Below are 20565 nucleotides of genomic sequence, written 5' to 3'. Positions count from 1 at the left end.
CCACCTTGCTGCCCTAAACTCCTCTTAGTGAGTGAGCTTCGCTTCTGGTTAACTGTTCTGCAGAAATGCTCTTAGGATGTGAAGGAGTTGAAGCTGTTGATCCAAATTGTTGCTTGTGGATTCACTGTCCCTGTGCTGTATTTGATTATCATCTGTGTGGATGTGGATAGTTTTTCTCTTGACTTGAGATATAAGGGGAAATAAACTTCTAATTCGATAGATCTTTTTTATAAAAAAAAATCCTTTGGGCCCAAATTTCAAAGAAATTGTAAGTGGGAAGCTATGTTTGAAAGACTGACCTGTAGACAGAGGAATGTATGGTGGTTAAACGTTTATGGAAAGAGGAGCGTGCAGCAGACTCTGGTAATCATGCTGCAGGCATGACTTCCACTCCGTGCTCGTGTGCACTCCCCAGACCGCTTGCCAGCTCTGGGAAGCTGTGGGATCACACCTGCTTCCATGGTCATGTACGTCGCTCTGTTTAAATGATCAGGGAGCCTGTGAGCAGGGCTTTATAAGGGAATAAACTTAACAGCCTACTAAAAAGTTAATATTTAATTGTTGAGTTAACATGAGTGCTTTTGCAAAAGATCGGTATCTGTTCAGTGTTCATGATTAACTACATTAAACTTGTACTCAGGCTCACGTGGTCAACCCTGCCAGGATCTTCAGAAGGTAAACTTACTTTACAGCTTAGATTTGAAGGTTCCAGGACATGGCATCTGGAGAAGGCAATGACAACCCACTCCAGTACTCTTGCCTGGAAAATCCCACGGCCGGAGGAGCCTGGTAGGCTGCAGGCCATGGGGTCGCTAGGAGTTGGACACAACTGAGTGACTTCACTTTCATTTTTCACTTTCATGCATTGGAGAAGGAAATGGCAACCCATTCCAGTATTCTTGCCTGGAGAATCCCAGGGATGGGGGAGCCTGGTGGGCTGCCATCTATGGGGTCGCACAGAGTCGGACACGACTGAAGCGACTTAGCAGCAGCAGCAGGACAAGACATCATGGCCACTGTCTCAGAGAATTGGGCTCTGGAGCCCCAGGCCTCCGAAGGAAGGATTCGTAGAATCTGCAGGATGCCTGTGCTGGGGAGAATAACGGCCCCCAAGGAGGTCCATGTCCTGATCCCTGAAATTTGAGAATACATTTCCTTACTTTGCAGAAGGGGTCTTGCAAATGTGATTCAATTAAAGGTTTAAAGACGACTGGATTAGCTGAGTGAGCCCAGTATAAGCAAAGGGATGTCCTTGTAAGGGAGGAAGGAAGATCAGGGCTGGAGGGACATGACATCAGAAGCAGAGAGCAGTGACCTGTTTACCCCGCTGAGTCCCCCTCCTGACAAGTGGCCACTGGCCTCTGCTAGGATGCCCTGTGGCCCCTGTGTCCTGTTTCAGAGCATCAACGCTGTCTTCAGGCAGCTCGAACTTCTGAAAAGTTCCGTCAGCACATACCTGTCTCCCTGTGACTTCAAACCCTCGCACTGTGCTTTGAGGGACTGCATAGAAAACGATGGTCTCTTTTCTATGTGATCCCTGCAGGGAGTTCAGGGTTATCTTCTTTTCTTAAAGGCTTCACTCTTGAGGGTTTTTTTCCCCCATATTCTTCATGTCACAGATTTCTAATTTCCCTTTCTAAATCTGCCACATCATTTAATGTTCCCAGTTCATTAAAGAGGTTGTCCCAGTGGCTATAAACTCAGTGACTCATGGTTAGTGCAAGGAGTGTCACTTCAGCCCCATCACTCCATCCCCTTGCCAGGACACTCGGAGAGAGCTTGGCGGATGCCTGATGAGATCCAGCTGTCTCTCATTCTCCCGTCCAAACAGTCCCCCAGTCGCCTCACCATTTCTGCTGTAACCTGTTAGTCCACATCTCGTGGAGGAGACTTCCTCGGTCTCACTTCCTTTCCTGAGTCAGCCTTTCATCAGATACCCTGTTTTAGGATTTCCCAGGTGGTCTGCAAGCACTGTTGTGGTCGTCTGTGAAAATGAGGACCACACATGCCTTCCCTTGGCCTGTTGAGTTGACCTTGGTCCCAGGTTCACCAGGATCTGTCAGAGATCGGTTGTGTTCCAGCTGTTAATTTCTTCAGTACACTGGGGTGGATCAGCCTGTCGGGAGGAGTGGTTTCATCTCTGAATCCCAGTTCCTCCCCCGTTTCCCTCCTACCAAGGTTTGTTCTTCCTGTCTAGTCTGAAAGTGACTCTTCATGCATCTGAGGACCACCATCCACCCCAGACACCAGATCCATGTCTTTCCTGTTGCCAACAGAACTTTAAAGCAGCACACACCCCACCCCCACTTCTTTTGGTCATTTGCATTTTTGTAAGTTTAAGTTCATTCTGGCCTTCAGCATCTTGAATTGCCACGGCCATGGTATGTTCTTCTTAGGGGCCCATCTCCTGATCTTTTCGTGGAGGCCTTTCTGTCACTTCCTGGGGCATCACATAAGTGCCTTCATCATCAGGTGCCTCTGCACCTTCACCTCCTGGGGTGATTTACAGTGTGTGCTTGGAGCCTCTTTCTGGAGAGCCCACCCACTGCTCTTGAAGCTTCAGGATTTCCTTCTGAATTTCAGGCCATGCATATATTTTCTTGTAACTTTTAAAATCAATTCTCACTGATTACTAGAGAAATACAAATCAAAACTGCAATGAGGTATTAATATCACCTCACACTGGTCAGAATGGCCATCATCAAAAAGTCTACAAATGAGAAGGCTGGAGTGGGTATGAAGAAAAGGGAACCCTTGTACACTGTTATGGGAATGTAAATATGATGAATAGTACAGAGAACAGTGTGGAGGATCCTTAAAAATCTAAAAATAGAGTAACCATGTGACCCAGCAATCCCATTTCTGGGCACATACACAGAGGAAACCATAATTCAGGAGGGTACATGCACCCCATTGTTCATAGCAGCACTGCTTACAACAGCCAAGACATGGAAACAGCCTAAGTATCCATCAGCATAGGAATGGATCAAGAAGGTGTGGAACATGTATACAATGGAATATTACTCAGTCATAAGAAAGAACAAAATCATGCCATTTGCAGCAACATGGATGGATCTAGAGATTGTCATACTGAGTGAAGTAAGGCAGACACAGAAAGACAAATATCATATAATATTGCTTATGTGTGGAATATAAAAAGAAAAAGAGCACAAGCAAACTTATTTCCAAAACAGAGTAGAGTCACAGATGGAGAAAACAAACATGGTTAACAGGAGGTAAGAGAGGGAGAGATAGATTGGGATTGACATATACACACTACTATATAAATAGATGACTAATAAGAACTGGACATGGAACAACAGACTGGTTCCAAATAGGAAAAGGAGTACGTCAAGGCTGTATATTGTCACCCAGTTTATTTAACTTATATGCAGAGTACATCATGAGAAACACTGGGCTGGAGGAAGCACAAGCTGGAATCAAGATTGCCAGGAGAAATATCAATAACCTCAGATATGCAGATGACACCACCTTTATGGCAGAAAGTGAAGAAGAACTAAAGAGCCTCTTGATGAAAGTGAAGAGGAGAGTGAAAAAGTTGGCTTAAAGCTAAACATTCAGAAAACTAAGATCATGGCATCTGGTCCCATCACTTCATGGCAGATAGATGGGGAAACAGTGGAAACAGTGGCTGACTTTATTTTTCTGGGCTCCAAAATCACTGCAGATGGTGACTGCAGCCGTGAAATTAAAAGACGCTTACTCCTTGGAAGGAAAGTTATGACCAACCTAGACAGCATATTAAAAAGCAGAGACATTACTTTGCCAACAAAGGTCCGTCTAGGCAAGGCTATGGTTTTTCCTGTAGTCATGTAGGGATGTGAGAGTTGGACTATAAAGAAAGCTGAGCGCAGAGGAATTGATGCTTTTGAACTGTGGTGTTGGAGAAGACTCTTGAGAGTCCCTTGGACTGCAAGGAGATCCAGCCAGTCCATCCTAAAGGAGATCAGTCCTGGGTGTTCACTGGAAGGACTGATGTTGAAGCTGAAACTCCAATACTTTGGCCACCTGATGTGAAGAGCTGACTCATTGGAAAAGACCCTGATGCTGGGAAAGATTGGGGGCAGGAGGAGAAGGGGACGACAGAGGATGAGATGGCTGGATGGCATCGCCGACTCGATGGATGTGGGTTTGGGTGGACTCAGGGAGTTGGTGATGGACAGGGAGGCCTGGTGTGCTACAGTTCACGGGGTCACAGAGTCGGACATGACTGAGCGACTGAACTGAACTGAATAAGAACCTAATAGGTAGCACAGGGAGCTCTACTCAGTGTTCGGTAATGACCTCTATAGGAAAGTCCCTGCCCCAGGTGCTGTGGGCCGCGTTAGGTAAATGGAGCCAGTGGTACAGACCGCCTGGGATGATTGATCGTCTGATAGATGGTTACCTTTATTTCCTTCTGCCAGACTGTCTCTAATTGAACTCTGTTATTATTGATTTCTGCCCCCCCACCCAGGGATATTTTGCTGAGTTTGAACTAAATCAGTATTCAGGAAGAACTATTCAGTGTTCTCTCCCCTCGAGGGCTGCTCACAATTTTCCTTTCCTGTTAGTGGATCTTAATAGTCCCAGTTTGCCTAGAGAGCATTCATTCTAAAGGGTTATTTCTCTCAACTGTTATATTTTCAGACCATGTTTTCAGTCAGAGGACTTGATGACACAGTTGACACATTAGTGAAGCAATTTAAAATGATGATTGTTATTACCTGTGGTTGGGCATCAGAAGAATATTGAAACTTGGGGTCTGGGCACAGAGGAGAGCCAGCCCTAGATCTGGTTTCCTAGCAGAGCAAAGACCAAAAGGAAAAGACCACAGGAGACCAAGACCCACGAGGTGGCTTCTATGGCGTGAGGTTGATGGAAGTAATTCTCATTTATACACTTGCTTGCAAAAAGAGACATAAAATGTTTTTATTATACTGATGACTTTTTTTGAATTTTGTAGTTGTTTTTGGTAAAGAATCCCCCAAAATACAGGAGACGCGGGTTTGATCCCTGGGTGGGGAAGATCCCCTGGAGAAGGAAATGGCAACCCACTCCAATATTCTTGCTTGGAGAATCCCATGCACAGAGGAGCCTGGCTATAGTCCATGGGGTCGTAAAGAGTCAGACACGACTGTGGAACTAACACGTCACAGTTTCAGAGTTGTTTTTTTAATTAAAGAAGTATTTGCACAACAGATATGGTTTGGCTTCTGTTATTATCGGTTTGTTAAATTTCATCAACGTGGTGATGAGTGAATATGACTTAGCCCTTCACCCTGATCAAGACATCACCCCCTATGAGGGATAAGCCTCAGGTCTATGGCTGTGGAGTAAAATACTGAAATGCAAGCGGGTTTATGTTGATTGAGTATAGCACACAAGAATTGAAGATAGAACAGGCAGAATTTCAGGAAATTAAAGCTATCTTCTGAAATTTCCATTTTGTCCTAAAAGTGTCTACTTTGCCTTCACCAAGCCTGGGAAGTGAATTGATGGGATTTTGGTTTCCCATCTTTTTTATCTCCTCATCCCACCTCCATGGAGGTTGGTGACGAGCACTTGAGTGTCCAGAACCAGGGAAGACACACAGGTGGGTGGGGGTTGTGCAGAGAGGTGAAGGGCGTTGAGCACACAGCCCCAGGAGCTGGACCAAGAGTCCCCAGACAGCCTCAGGGGTCCCTTGGAAAGCTCAAATCTGAACTTGAAACTCTACCTGCAGGACCGTGTCTCCAACCCATGCACTTTTATTTTTTTTCTTAGAAAGAGAAAAAGGGGCTGTTGAAGCTGCTGTCCGGGGCCTCCACCAAGCGCAAGCCGCGGGGATCACCACCAGCCTCGCCCACCCTGGATGCTGAGCTGGCGGCCGACCTGTCCTGCGGACCCCTGGGCCCCCCCTGCGCCTGCCCTGGGCCCTGCGATGCAGACACTGTGGCCCCCGGCCCTCAGCGCAGGGCCTGCTCCCTGGACTCGGCCCCAGTGGCACCGCCCCCCCGGCAGCCCTGCTCGTCCCTGGGCCCCGCAGCCAATGAGGTGCGGCCCGCCGTTTGTGAGAGGTGGGTTCTCAGTCATGGGCGTTGCAGAGCCAGCAGGTCTGCAGCACCCGCGGCATTTCAGGCTCCTTCCTGGGGACTGCAGTGACAGCCAGAGCTGGGTCCTGTCCCCCTCAGGTGACACGCTCCATCTCTGCGGTCCCTTCTGCATCCTCACCCCTTTCTATCATGTCTCCAGAGCTCTCCGCTATGGGGCAGTGGTCACGGCAGCCCTGGTCCCTGCCTTCTGGCTATTCGTTCGTGGCCAGCCAGCCACCCTCATTTCATCTTTGGCCCTTTTTATCGAAGGTATATAAACGCCACTACCTGCTAGTTGTAAGACTCCTGGAGTGTTCTGTCCCCCAGAGTTCTCTTTGGGTTCTTCCTGCACCAGAGTGTGGCAGAGTTCTCCTGGCCCAACCCCTGCTGACCCGCTGACGGGGCTCCATTACCCTCAGAACAGTGAGCCCTGTTCATTGCCTGTGGCCTCGAGTCACCTTTACAGATGGGAGCTGTCCTGTCTGTTGTCGCTGCTGGGGCTCTCGGAGCATGTTAGCAGAGAAAATCTACTTAATAAGACAGAAACCTGCTAGGAAGAAAATAAAGCTGATCCGAGAGCAACAAACAAAAACCAAAAACCTGCTCGGATCACATAAATTAAAAATGCAGCATGGTCTGTTGCCTGAGAAGATGGCATGAAGCACTCTGAAACGAGAGGACTGTTTTCCCATAATATTAGCATGAGAATGTAAGCATTTGCTGGAAGAGGTGCCGTCTGTCTCTACAGGCTCGAGTCCCCCTGTCCCTGCGTGTCACACAGAGCATGTTTCTCATTTGTGGAGGTGTCGGCTTTGGGGCAACATTTTCTGTTAATGATCAAGATCTCACTGTGAAGTGTTATACTTTACAATGACTTAAATTCACCTGAACTCTGTATTTCAGATGAACACTTGTACCCACCCAAACCTGACTCCTTCATTCAGACAGTTTGGGGGGCTTACTTTATTACCCAGAAATAACTCGGGAAAGAATTAATCAAACAATCTATGTGCCTTAAATACAAAGTACACCGTTTGCTGTGCACTTTTATGGGGACACAAGATAATTCTGTGTAGTTCTGGCCCTTCTAAAACCAGTTTTGAAATGAGACATTACCCTAAAAAGTGTTCCTGCCTCACCCGTGAAACCATTCTGTCTTTCCCCTCATCCATTGTGCTCTCAGTAAAGCTTTGAGATTTTGCCCCAAATTCACGTCACCCTTCATTCCAAGAGTCTTGCTTTTTCCTGCGGTGTTTCTTGGCTCTCCAGGGGAGGCGCCTCTGCCCCTGGACCCAGTCCAGTGACTCGTTTGCTCTCTCTGGGCCACAGAGGCAGTTCCTTGCCCCCCGACCCTGACGTGCGAGTCCCTCTGTGAGCCGAGCCTGCCCGTGCCCCTGTCATTGGTGGTGTTCCTGTGTCTGCCTGGGGGGCCGTTTCACTGTACCAGACCCCCCACTAAGCTCGGCCACCTCTCCCTGTCCCCGCCCCCAGCACTGGCTCTTTCCAGAGGCCAGGTGTGCCAGTCTCCAAGCTTCTGCACCCCAGCCTGGCTCACGGAGGGACGCCTTGCTTACAGCGGGTCACCTTGCTTACAGAAGGCTCCCACAGCCCAGAGCATCTCAACAGGAGGGCCGGCGGGCGGCTGCCCCTCAAGACCAGGAGCAGGCGGGTTTACTGGTGATCACGTGGGCAGGGCACCTGGGATCCTCTGCCTGGTATTTTGTGGAAGCATTTCCATTTTTACAAGTGGGGAAGTGGTCTTTGGAGAGAATTTCTGCCCCGCATTTATATTTTTGTAATCCCTGTGCTCAGTCGAATATTGAATATAATAGCCAACCTTACCAGCTTCTCACAGCCTTTTTGCCATCCTATAGTGATGGTGATGGTATGTGTCTAACTCAGCTTCTTGGGTCTGCCTGACTATAGAGACACAGCAGGAAAAATGTGTGGAAGCAAGTAGCATAGGAAAACAGTCTATTATCCTCTTATCCACTGGGAAGGAAATTTTTTGGTTACTCAAAAACTACCAAGGATGTATTTTAGGGATTACCTCTTTTGGAATTTTAAAAATTTCAACTTAAGAAAAAGTACTTCATGCTAAAAATGCAGGGAAGGTTAGCTTTCCTGTCAGTCTAATTTAGGAAGCATTTCAGGATTTTAGCATCCTCAATTCACAGTGGAAATGTCATGACTCCTGCCCCTGCAAAGTGCGAGAGCGTGGGGCTCTTCTGGTAGAATTTTTCCTTCTAGAGTTCCACAGAAATATTTTTAATGTCAAATATCAGTCTAGTATGAGATAGGATTCATCTACAGATGAGAATGACAACAGGCATAAAATTTCCTCTTGAAGTGGGACCCTGCCCATAAATCTCAAGTGGGGAGAGGGGCAGCTCTGCTCTCATCTCACACTATGAGGAGGGAGGGAGGCACCTGGAGGTGTGTCGACAGATGTGGGGTCAGCTGAGCCTGTTCTCTGAGGAGCAGAAGGAATCTTTTGTGTTTGTGAGAGAGACTGAGGAAAACAAGCAAGAAATGCTGTATTCTGGGGGCAGAATAGAATTGATGACAGCGGAGATAATACAGCAGATATTGCAGGCTCTATTTTGGAAGGACTGAGGAAAAATAATTAGGAAATTGCAAAGAGAAAGTAGAAATAAAATATTTCAGAAGGGATGGCAAATAAAAGAGAGTATGTGTGACAGATTTTTTCCCTACAAAAAGAAATTACAGATAAAGGAGACACAGCAAATCATCTCCATATATTTTTAAGTTTAGGATTTAAACTGATAACCACATACCTATAAGCCCATCTGCTAAACTGGAAAAGGACCTGTGATCTTTGATCAGGGACCATACCCGGAAACATACAAATTGGACAGAGATAGATTTATAGAAAGGCAGCTGGGCTTAAACAGAATGATTAATTTGAGGCTGTGACAGTGAACCCATTGGATGAAGCAATGAGTGTAAGTCACTCAGACTTCAGGCAAACTACAAAGCAGGCAAGTTTCATTTTGCTAGTGACATGCTAGTAGTAGAGGTCAGCCACCCAGACCAGGACAACGGGCACAGTGCCGCCCGGAGCCATGGGGACTCGATATGGGCTAAATCAGGAGAGATTAGAAACAGAAAGGCGCGACCTACAGAAAACATGAGAAAACCCCCAAAAAATTAAGGAAGTGGAAAATTTGTGCTAATGAAAGACTACGTGTGCCCATCTAACCAGAAGCCAGAATACCTGAGCCTGGAGCGGAAAGACTGCCCTGGGGGTGTCCGTGGAGCTTCTTTACCCAGCAGGCATCTCCTTCTTGCAGTCCACCCTGGTCATCATCCCGGAAATTTCAGTGTCAGACGAGGGGCTGAGGCCCTCTCAGGGCTGGGTCTGTGAGCCGCCCACTGTGCCCTCTCGTCACCCCAGGGCTTAGTCCGAAAAGAGCAGGAGGCTCATCCCAGCAACCAGGTGCCACGTAGCTTTTGATGTGTTTTCCTTCCTTCCTCCCTCCTTCCCTGTCTTACTTTCTTTCCTTTCTTCTTTCTCTTAGCTTTCCATTAATGTTTTAAAATATTTATTTGTGTGGGTGCGCCGGGTCTTAGTTGCAGCGTAAGAATCCTTGGTTGCGGCCTGTGGGATCCTGTTCCCTAACCGGAGGTTGAACCCTGGCCAGGCTCCTGCACTGGGAGTGGGGAGTCTTAGCCACTGGACCACCAGCGAAGTCCCTTCATTCATTTTTAAATTCATTTATCTTTTTTTTAAATTGTGGTAAAATGTCCATAAAATTTGCCATCTTTTCCCCAGGTATACAGTTCAGTAGCATTAAGTACATTCACATTGTTGTATAACCATCACTGCCATCCATTTCTAGAGCTTTTTCATCACCCCATTAAACACTAACTTCCCATTCATGCCTTCCCCAGTTCCTGACAAACCCCCTTCTACTTTCTATCTCTCTGGGTCTGACTAGTCTCCACGCCTCATAGGTGGAATTGTGTGTGACTGATTTCACTTAGCATAATATTTTGAAGGTTCATCCATGTTGTAACTTCTGTCAGAATTTCATTCCTTTTTGAGGAATGTTGTACATTTGGAAAAATCACTTTGCTGTACAATTAAACTTTTCCTTTTGTCATTGGACGTTCTTATGAAGGATGGCTGTGTGTACTGTGCTAAGTGCTGTGAGGACCATGCACAGGGCTTCTGGAATCTGGTCAGGGATGAAGGTTCCTTCAGTCATGGGGCAGGTGGAGCAAGGCTTTGAGAGCCTGTTGGACGTGGGTGGGCTCCAGGTTTGTCCGAGGGAGCCCCCAGGGGACCATGTGAGCCCAGGCCTGGGGTTGGGGGCAGAGGCCATATCTGGGGGCTGTGTCCAGGTGCACAGGTGTGCGTGGCACATTCATGGGGATAACCATTAGCTGTGGCTGCAGAGAGATTGAGGCCGTTGAGTGCTTCACACGCCAGACTGCAGAGTAACCTTGCTCCGAGGGGTTGGGAAGCTGTAAGGAATATTGAGCGAGAAATAGCTGCAAATAGAGCTGGCAGTTAACAAAGTTAGTATTTTGATTGTGTGCAGAATGGAGTAGGGACGGGAGGAGATGGGAGGCTGGGAGGACAGGCAGGTGATTTGCTCAAGTGGGCGGGGACAGAGCAGCATGGCCGGGGTGCAGACGTGGAAGGTGGACCCCAGGTCCATGGCAGTTGTGGGCTAGAAGTATGGCCCCTGAGGCTTGGGACTCTCCAGAATCCCTGCTCAGAACACCCGAGGGGTCGTGGCTGGAGCAACAGGTGTTGGGCTCTCTGGCTGCACTCACGTTGCCTGGAGTCAGTGACTATGGACTTGGCAAAGCTTCTCCGTGCCTGGAATAGTGGCCCACTGTGCCCAGTGTTGGTCTTGAGCGTCCCTGCTGGGAATCTGTGTGCACACCGCTCTTCAGGCCAGGGCCGGGATCTGAGCAGAGTCTCTGCTGCAGCCGGTGGTCTCCCTATGGTCCAAGGTCATGGTTCCTGCTCCTCTCAGCCCAGGAGGCTTGTCACTCAGCCATGAAAACCCTCTCCCCTAGGGACTCAGCAGGAAGATTGTGGTCTTAGTGCGGCAGCAGTTCTAGTTCAGAAAATGTTTGACGGAGTTGGTTTAGTGCATTTTCTAAAATGCAAATGTTAATCTAGTCACTTTTTTCAAGAAATGTTTTTGTTCCATTTCACCTTTAAGGCAGCTCGCGGAGGACCAGGGGCAATAGGTTTCATCAGAGATTGGCTCTGAATATGATGAGTTACTTGTGTGCTTCTTTCTAAAATTATGCAGCTTTGCTCAAATGTTAACCTGCCCCAGATGGCAGCATGGCTTTGCACAGGCTCTTCAGCCTGTTGGCGTCGGAGCTGAGATATCTTCTCATCTGGATCCCTTCCTCCAGAGTAGCCCACAGTGGACTCATTTGTCCTGCTTTGCAAGCTGTCAGAGGAGGGATTCCACAACCCTGGCTCGGTCATTCTAAAGTTGGGCAGGTGTGTGGTCAGGTTGCTGTCCTCCAGGCCATACCTCCTGGAAGCGCCAGGTGCCCTGCTCTTGCCTGAGACGCACAGTCGTGGTGGGAACTGGCGCTCAGGGTGTGAACTCTGTGATAGACACGTGCTGAGTGTATCAGACCCACGTTGTCCCCACATCACCTGGTAACACCTTTGTGGGTCATGGCCGTCCTAGTGCAAAGATGAGGAAACAGGCTCAAGCAAAAGCTGCTCTGAGCATAAACCCCAGGTCCACTTCTCACAAGAGGCCAGGCCTCCCCACCCCATCCACATGCTTGCTCGCAGCCTGTCCTGTTTCTGGCTTCCCAGGACCTCTCTTATGAACAGTCAGGCAGCCTCTGTGCTGCACTTCTGCTTCACATCCTGGGTGGTAACTTGGTTCCCGAGCCCAGAGTCACCCAGGAATGGTCCAGGCGGCCGCTGGGCCTGTGTAGAGATGCCTTTATTAATCGAGTCATAGACTGAGGCTCTTGCCCAGGTCCTCGCATGAATGGATTATGGTCCTTATGGATTGGAGGCTGGTAAAACCAGTGATCCTCCAGAAGGACTGCGTGCCAATGGGTTTCATGAGGTTGGGGCAGTTCTGTAGACCCAGTTCTGATGACCATTTTTTCAGCCAGGACATACTCTATGTGCTGTTAAGAGTGAGTCCTAGGAGGCTAGAAGTTCGTTTTCTGACTTTGAGAACCAAATAAGAGTAGAAACTCAGCTGCTTTTATAGCTCTGTTGTTGTTGTTGTTTAGTTGCTAAGTTGTGTCCAGCTCTTGGCAACCCTGTGGACTGTACCCACCAGCCTTCTCTGTCCGTGGGATTTCCCAGGCAAGAATAGTGGAGTGGGTCGCCGTTTAGGCTCTAAGTTCATTTTCTGACTTTGAGAACCGAATGAGACTAGAAACTCAACCACTTGTATAGCTTAATACTCACTGATTAGCATCAGCCAGCGAGAGAGGTGTATCCACATTTATAAGTTATCCTTTGCTGTGTAACACATTACTCCAGAACTCAGAGGCTTAAATTAACTGTGAACATGTATTGTTTCACAGTTCTGGAAGTTAGGACTTTGGGGATGGCTTACACGGGTGATCCTGGCTTAGGGCATTTTTTTGAGGTTAGTGTCCAGACGTCCACCTGAGCTGCAGTCTTGTGAAGGCTTGAGTGGGGAGAGAAGACCCCTTCCAGGTGGCTGCTCCCATCGCCACTGACTTTTGGAAAGAGACCTCTGTTACCTGGCCTGCACGTCTGTCCACAGGGGGATGAGTCACCTGACAGTGTGGGTGGTTTCCCGGAACCAGCAGAGTGGGGGCCACTGTACATCCATTAGGACCCTGCCTCAACACCCCAGATCATCATTTTTGCAGGATTCTGTTGGTCGCATAGGTGGGCAGAGACCACACAGAGTGAAACACAGCTCACCTCCCCCTGGCTTCCGTGGCTCTTCACCATAATTTTGCAGAAGGAAACAAGCCTGGAAGCAGGGGGTAGATGACCTTAAACCATCCAGGCTTTGGGAATCTTGAAATGATAATTACGCCCTTTCCCAGTGATCCCTGAGTTGAGACGCTCTGAGAAGCAGACCATATGTCAGACCAGTGGAGATCAGAGACTCAGCCTCCTGGCTGGAGGTAGATTGAACAGGTGGCCTCAGTCACCCCTCCTTGTGTGAACCTTGGGACAAGCTGCCCCAGGAAGAATTAGGGTGTGTAAGGAAGAATTTCCCTGGAGCCCAGCCTCATCCAACTCCGTCCTTGGTCACTCGCAGACTTTTATACACGTTCAAGCGCTGTTCACAGCAGGTCTCTACTCAACAGGGGATGGTAGCAGTTTGAGTCGTTTTATCAACATTGTAGGCAGATTTGTGTTCTGTCCTGCTCTGTCAACATCTGAGGCATGTACGCTGGCTTTTCCCGACTCTGAGCAGCTGTAACTGAGCCCCCACCTTCCCTCTCCCTGCCCCACTTCTACTGTCATCTTTCTATCATCTGCCTCTCCCTCCGTCCTCCCCCGCCCTCCCTCATCTATCATCCTCTCCCTCCTCCTTCTGCCCCTCAGCATCTAGCTATTCCCCATCTATCTACCATCTGCCTGTTCCCCCATCTATCATCTATTCCCCCATCTTTCATTTATTCTCTCTCCCTGCATGTATCATCTATCTGTTCTCTGAAGCCTATCTATCTACCATCTGTCTATTCCCCCATCTATCTACCATCTAACTGTTCCCCCGTCTGTCTACCATTCATCTGTTCCCCCGTCTGTCTACCGTCCGTCTGCTCCCCCGTCTGTCTACCGTCCGCCTGCTCCCCCCTCTGTCTACCGTCCGTCTGTTCCCCCCTCTGTCTACCGTCCGCCTGCTCCCCCCTCTGTCTACCGTCCGTCTGTTCCCCCCTCTGTCTACCGTCCGTCTGTTCCCCCCTCTGTCTACCATCCGTCTGTTCCCCCCTCTGTCTACCATCCGTCTGTTCCCCGATCTATCTACCATCTGTTCCCCCCTCTGTCTACTGTCCGTCTGTTCCCCCCTCTGTCTACCATCCGTCTGTTCCCCGATCTATCTACCATCTGTTCCCCCCTCTGTCTACCGTCCGTCTGCTTCCCCCTCTGTCTACCATCCGTCTGTTCCCCGATCTATCTACCATCTGTTCCCCCGTCTGTCTACCGTCCGTCTGCTCCCCCGTCTGTCTACCATCCGTCTGTTCCCCAATCTGTCTACCATCTGTTCCCCCATCTGTCTACTGTCCATCTGTTCCCTGATCTGTCTACCATCTGTTCCCCCCTCTGTCTACCATCCGTCTGTTCCCCGATCTATCTACTATCTGTTCCCCTGTCTGTCTACCATCTGTCTGTTTCCCCCTCTATCTACCATCTGCCTGTTCCCCCATCTATCTACCATCTGTTCCCCCGTCTGTCTACCATCCGTCTGTTCCCCGCTCTGTCTACCATCCGTCTGTTCCCCCCTCTGTCTACCATCCGTCTGTTCCCCGCTCTGTCTACCATCCGTCTGTTCCCCCCTCTGTCTACCATCCATCTGTTCCCCGATCTATCTACCATCTGTTCCCCCGTCTGTCTACCATCTGTCTGTTCCCCCCTCTGTCTATTCCCCCATCTGTCTACCATCCATCTGTTCCCTGATCTGTCTACCATCTGTTCCCCCATCTGTCTACCATCTGTCTGTTCCCCTGTATCTACCATCTGCCTGTTCCCCCATCTATCATCTATTCCCCCATCTGTCTTTCATTTACTCTGTCGCCCCGCGTGTATCATCTATCTGTTCTCTGAAGCCTCGCTATCTGTCATCTGTCTGTTCTGTGCCCCCGTCTCCCTGTCACCTCTCATCTCTCTGCTCTCTCCACCCCCACAGGCACCGGGTGGTGGTCTCCTACCCGCCGCAGAGCGAGGCAGAACTTGAGCTCAAGGAGGGCGACATTGTGTTTGTTCACAAGAAGCGGGAGGACGGCTGGTTCAAGGGCACGCTGCAGCGGAACGGGAAGACGGGGCTTTTCCCCGGGAGCTTCGTGGAGAACATCTGAGGAGCCCCGGGCGGGGCCGCGTCTGTCTGGCGGCCCGCGGGCACTTCGCCCCTTGCCTTGGTCACCTGCCACCTGCCTTGTGCTGTCTGATTCACTCCACAGAGGAACCTAGCTGAGACGGACAACTGTTTACAAGGCTTCACTAATTTATTTGCTTTTTTAAACTTGAATTTTTCCTGTCATAGATGAATTCTTTGGATTATGATTTTGAGAAGTTATTAATTTATGAAACAATAGCCGATGAGAGGCTGGGTGATCCCCTGTTGGGGGCAACAGAGTCCCCTCGGTGTAGAAGATGGCCCTAGGGCTTCCCTGGTGGCTCAAATGGTAAAGAAGACAGCCCTACCTCCCGGGCTCAGTCCCCTTCTTTGGGTCAGAGATGCCAGCTCTCGAGCTTGGTCGTCTCTCTGGGAAGTCAGGGCCCGCAACTGAAGCCAGGGCACTGAGGGAGGCCCTGGGTGGCGAGGTGGGAACCTGTCTTTCTGATTGGGCCTGGAGTCACCCCAGAACCTAGTCCTCACTTTAATTGTGAGGGTCTCTGATTTCCTAGAAGAAGGAGGAATAAAGCACAACCCTTGCAGAGCATGTGTTCAGAAATAGGTTTAGTTTGGTCACAGAAGCGGCTCAGCTCAGTGGCTGGAAGTTGAAAAATCGAGCTTGCGCCGTGTCTGCAGACGGCCCTGAATCTCCCTGTGCTGTCACTGCAGGAGGGCCCCCGTGAGGGGCTCTTCCCATGCCCCCCCACCCCCGGGTGGGGCTGGACCCCCACAGAGGCCACAGGTGACGCCGCGGCCGTGTGGCTGGGATGGGCAACCCCTCGTCTGCCCAGGTCACCCCGAGCTCCTGACTGCTGGGCAGCCGAGGCCAGGGCTGCGCACTTTGCAGGACACGGGTGGGCTGAGCCCACGAGCCCCTCTGTGACAGCCATGCCGCCCCCACCCCACCCAGCCGCACAGCCTGCTTCAGGGCCACCCTCACAGCAGAGCCAGGGAGGGGGCCTGGCAGCAACAGAGACTGTGACCACAGTTTTCTCATGGCAAAGCAAAAACAAAAACCCTTCTCATTTTTTACCTTTAAGAATTACAACTAGGGAGTTAAAACATGAACTGAGAGTCTTCTTGCAAGCAGTTTTATGGTCTTAAAGAGATATATTATGTGGTTGAAATGAAATCATTCCTAAATTAACCATTTTTTATAAGACACTGTACATTATGCTCCTGTGTATTGAATTTTTTTAAAAAATACTTTACTGGGATATTCATGTAATATATAAAGTTTTGTTGAAATGAACTTCAGCTAGAAAAAAAAAAGCTGCCATCAGCTTTCATCTGTGTAAGTTGACACCAATGTGTCATAATCTTTATTTTGGAAAATTAGTGTATTTTATAAAAATTTTAAGAAGTAAAAAGACTACTACCGGATAAGATCACTTTTTTACCTGTCTTTTCTCCATATTTTAAGCTATGTGATTGAAGTACCTCTGTTAATAGATTCCTGGTATGAAGTTGGTTAAAATTTCATCTGTTAATAGATCACTTAGATAATATAATGTATGGGTTTTCTGTTGGTTTTCGGGCACAGTAGATGGAGACTTTGTAACAAGGGCTTGTTACTTGGCGATAGGGTAATGATAAAATTGCAGTTTATCATTCCTTTTCATGTTAATAATTTGAAGACTGGAGAAAAGGTTCAAGATTAAAATTTGATGTTCAAACTTCATGTGTCCATTGTGTCACTGCTTTACTTTTTTCTTTTCTCTTCTTTCTTAAACATGGGACACATTTGACATCATTTCTACTTCAAAAAAATTCTTTGCATGTACCTCAGACAAATGGCATCTACAATCATCAGCTTGCTGGCTATGATACATTTTAGCCCTCCAGTCAGCAAACTTTGTTTGTTAAGGTTTCCCCAAGGGTTATAAAGTCCTCTTAAAAGAGTGTGTGGCATCTCACCAGGGAGTGGGTGACACGCCTGCTGCCCTTTCCCTGTTCACGGTGGCTAAATCATCTGGTGACTCCGCAAGTCTTTTCTTAGCTACAGGAGTACCAGACCTAAACCATCTGTGCCGCAGCCTGTAGGTCTCAGCAAGGCTTGGGAACATCATCCGCAGACTCAACTGTGATTTTAATCTCCCCTGGAAGCCACAAAGTCCTAAGTTTAAAAAGACTGTGTCTACCAGGTTAAAAATATATGTATTTTCCTAATTTAATTTTTGTTGTTGTTGTTGAGTTGCTAAGTCATCTCCAATTCTTTGTGACCCCGTGGACTGTAGTCTGCCAGGCTCCTCAGTCCATGGGATTCTCCAGGCAAGAATAGTGGAATGGATTGCCGTTTCCTTCTCCAGGGGATCTTCCCGACCCAGGGATCAAACCCATATATCTAACATCTCCTGCATTGGCAAATGGGTTCTTTTCCACTATTGCCACTTTAGTTTGCCAAAAGTGACCTCTGTAACCAGGTGGGCAAGACAGTGATGACTTAGTTTCCTCCTGTTTCTGCTCTGTCTCCTCTCTGGGTGACCGTGAGGAGGAGGACACCGCAGCCCTATATTGAAAAGCTATTTTAACACGTGCATTGTTTTCATCTCTGCTTTCAAATATTTCACTTTATTCTCCCAGAGTTGTATGCATGTAGCCTTGGCTGAGTCTGACTGCGTTTAGAAGGAACAAGTGAGGGTGGTATTTCCCACTGTGGTGCATGTACATTTCTGTTCCTAGTGAGAGCAGGGCAGTGTTTTCATCCTCCAAAACTCAGTTAACTATTTCAATTCAGAGCTCTTTACAATATTAGGGTTCAAGTTTAGAAAATGCTTTTAATAGATATTAGAGTAAGTTGTAAGCTCATTGTGTGTATCTGTGTGAAATTTTTAAAAATGGTTTCAAGCCAGTAAAACGATGCTCTTATTAAGGTAGCAGCCTATTCACATTGCTCCTTTCCAAGAAGAATGTGCCAACCCACCAGATTAATGGAGGGGATGTCCCATAAGGGTTGCCATGTCCAGGCTAAGCATGAGCTTGCCTTTCCTTGACTCCTGTGAACACTTGGCTCTGCTCCTGGTGGTGAGTTTCACCAGAGACTGGAAGGAGCTAATAGGGTGGCTGGTGTGAACTGTGGATGTCTTAAAATGCCCTCTTTCTGGTTCACAAGGGAATATTTATTTTACTTCTCTTGTCTTTCCTGCTAATAACTTTTATTGACTTTCTGGTTTCTATCTTTAAAACAGCATCTTGATCTCACTTGATGCAAAGTCTTGTTCTGCAGCCATCTGGACCCCAGGAGCCCTAGTGGCGAGACCTGCAGGTGGCAGTGGTCTTCGAGCCACCATCCTCTACCATGGTTACAGGTCAGACTACCTGAGTGATGTTCTTAAGCCCAGAGGTGGCAGAGTAATCAGTGAGCCAGTAGCCACTGCAGTTGCCCACAACTTAGGGAAGAAATTCAGTTCCAGAAGGCTGAGTTGAATCTTTCTGGGTCTGAGACCCTTGTAAAAGCACTAGAAGAAACCAGGGGAGACTTCCAAGTGAGACCTTTCTAAGTGTGACTTAAAAACCAGAAGCCATAAAAAAAGAAAACAGGGACAACTTCAACTACAGAAAACATACCTACATGACAAAGACCTTAAAGTCAACAGAAAACAGTAGGAAAAAATTTTGTAACTCTTATGGCAGACAAGGATTCCTTTATATATAAAGAGCTCATGGGACTCAATGAAAGTGAAGATCCAAAAGTAAAATTGACAAAGAATGTGTGACAGAAACTGCCAATTGCCTCTCAATATCTGTTGCCCTCTTCCCCCTATTTAACTGATTCCTGGGCAATGCCCTCAGTTGAAAAGCCATGTGTTCCAATTTCCTTCAGATACAGCCACATTACTGAGTTATTGCTGAGATGGAAACTAAGTGTCAAAGGGAACTTCTGTGAAGCTTCTAAAAGGGAGGAGGCACACACCCTCTGACTGTTTTCTTTTTCATTCTTGCAGCCTGCACTGTAGACATGATGGCTGGTGCTCCAGCAGCTATCTTGAGTCATAAGTGACCATTAAGATGGAAGCCACATTTTAGCATGATGGGGGAGAAAGAGAAAGAAGATGCTTGAGACCCTTATAACCTTCCAGCCTTCATGCCAACCTTAACTACTCATTGTCAGATATGGTCTGTGTGAGAATAAACCCCTTGACTGTGATCTGATCTCTCACCCACAGTCAACCTAATGCCACTATTACCTAGTGGTTCCTCAAAAAATAAATGCAAATATACTAAAAGATGATCTACCTCATGTAGATGTGCATGAACAACTATGAAATATCTTTCACCTATAAAATCAGAAACTAAAAAAATTAGAAATTAGGAGCACGTATTTTGCTGATGAAAATGTGATTTGATAAAAAAAAACATCTAGGGAGAGCAGTCTGGAAAATACCAAAATTGCAAATCCATTCACCCGTTCTGAGAATCTGTTTTCCAGAGGCACTTACTTGTCAAGTGTAAAATGCCAGTACCTTGTCGATCACTGCAAAATATTGGCAACAACCCGTGTCCAGCAATAGGACGCTGGTGATGTTTGTGGAGAGAAAGCTGAACAGCCATCAAGAGCTACACAGGTAGGGGACAAAGATGAGGCAGAATGTGCCGCTGCTTAGTGAGAAGTCAGGAGGTGGGGAAGAATGTGTGCATTAGCGGTTAGCTCATACTTGATGCAATGTCTCTGGCAGGAGACACAAGGAATTGCCGGGGTGCTGGTCTCTACCACTCAAGATGGAACCTGTGCCAACTTCCTTCCTGAATCTCTCCTCGGACAGACAGAGAACCTCAGCTCCCGGCCTGTGGGGATCACAGAGTCAGAGGGATGAGCAGACATTGGAAATGCTTTAGAGAGTTGTGATCTGAGAAATCAAGGGATACCCACTTTAGAGAGAAATATCAATCATCTCACTACTGAGTCAAGAGCAGATAGAAAAATGACATCACTTAAGAAGGAAGCACCACCCCAGGTTTCCACTGCTGCTGTGAGTGAAAGCTCGTTGTCCTTAAGAGCCCAAGGTATGCCTGACGTGATTTTCCGCAAAGGATCGGCTTTGACTCCTCCTGTTACTTTGAGAACTTGAGAGCCAACTGACTTGTTTCGTGGTACAATGGGTTCCATGAAGACCTTCCAAGATAAAATATACCCAGATCAGCAGTGAGGTTCTTCTGGGGCCCCTGTGTGTGTTCCCAAGTGCAGAACCCTAAGAAACTCCTGCCATGGTCCGCAGCCAAGGGAAAGATCAATGTAAGAATCTTATGGTGCAGGCTTCCAGGCTTCTATCGAGGACGGATGTGAGACAGGCAAGTTTCTGCTGGTGCTGTCACTCTGTATGTGTTCATGTGGAAACTTCCAGCTGAGTTGTTGGCAAAGCCCCGCAATGCCCTGCATCACCCAGCAAACAGACTCGGGTGTGCAGCCCGAGCCT

At 48.0% G+C, this 20565-nt stretch overlaps 1 protein-coding gene across 7 annotated transcripts in view; it reads left to right on the top strand.

Moving 5' to 3' along the window:
* The window catches only part of SH3RF1 (SH3 domain containing ring finger 1), a 156506-nt gene extending 139679 nt beyond the window's left edge, over positions 1 to 16827 (top strand). For all 7 annotated transcript variants that reach the window (XM_081495013.1, XM_081495002.1, XM_081494981.1 and 4 more), the window contains exons 11-12: positions 5767 to 6059; positions 14945 to 16827. In XM_081495013.1, coding sequence (XP_081351139.1) covers positions 5767 to 6059; positions 14945 to 15113 — 462 coding nt within the window. In that variant the 3' untranslated portion in view covers positions 15114 to 16827. The remainder of the gene's footprint in view (positions 1 to 5766; positions 6060 to 14944) is intronic.
* The last annotated feature ends 3738 nt before the right edge of the window (positions 16828 to 20565 follow it).

The sequence above is a fragment of the Giraffa tippelskirchi genome, chromosome 1, assembly GCF_054371585.1.
Source record: "Giraffa tippelskirchi isolate mGirTip1 chromosome 1, T2T-mGirTip1v1.2.pri, whole genome shotgun sequence".
In the NCBI taxonomy this organism is placed as follows: Eukaryota; Metazoa; Chordata; class Mammalia; order Artiodactyla; family Giraffidae; genus Giraffa; species Giraffa tippelskirchi.
The sequence above is the reverse complement of the archived record's forward strand: the minus strand, read 5'-3'. Positions and strand labels throughout refer to the sequence as shown.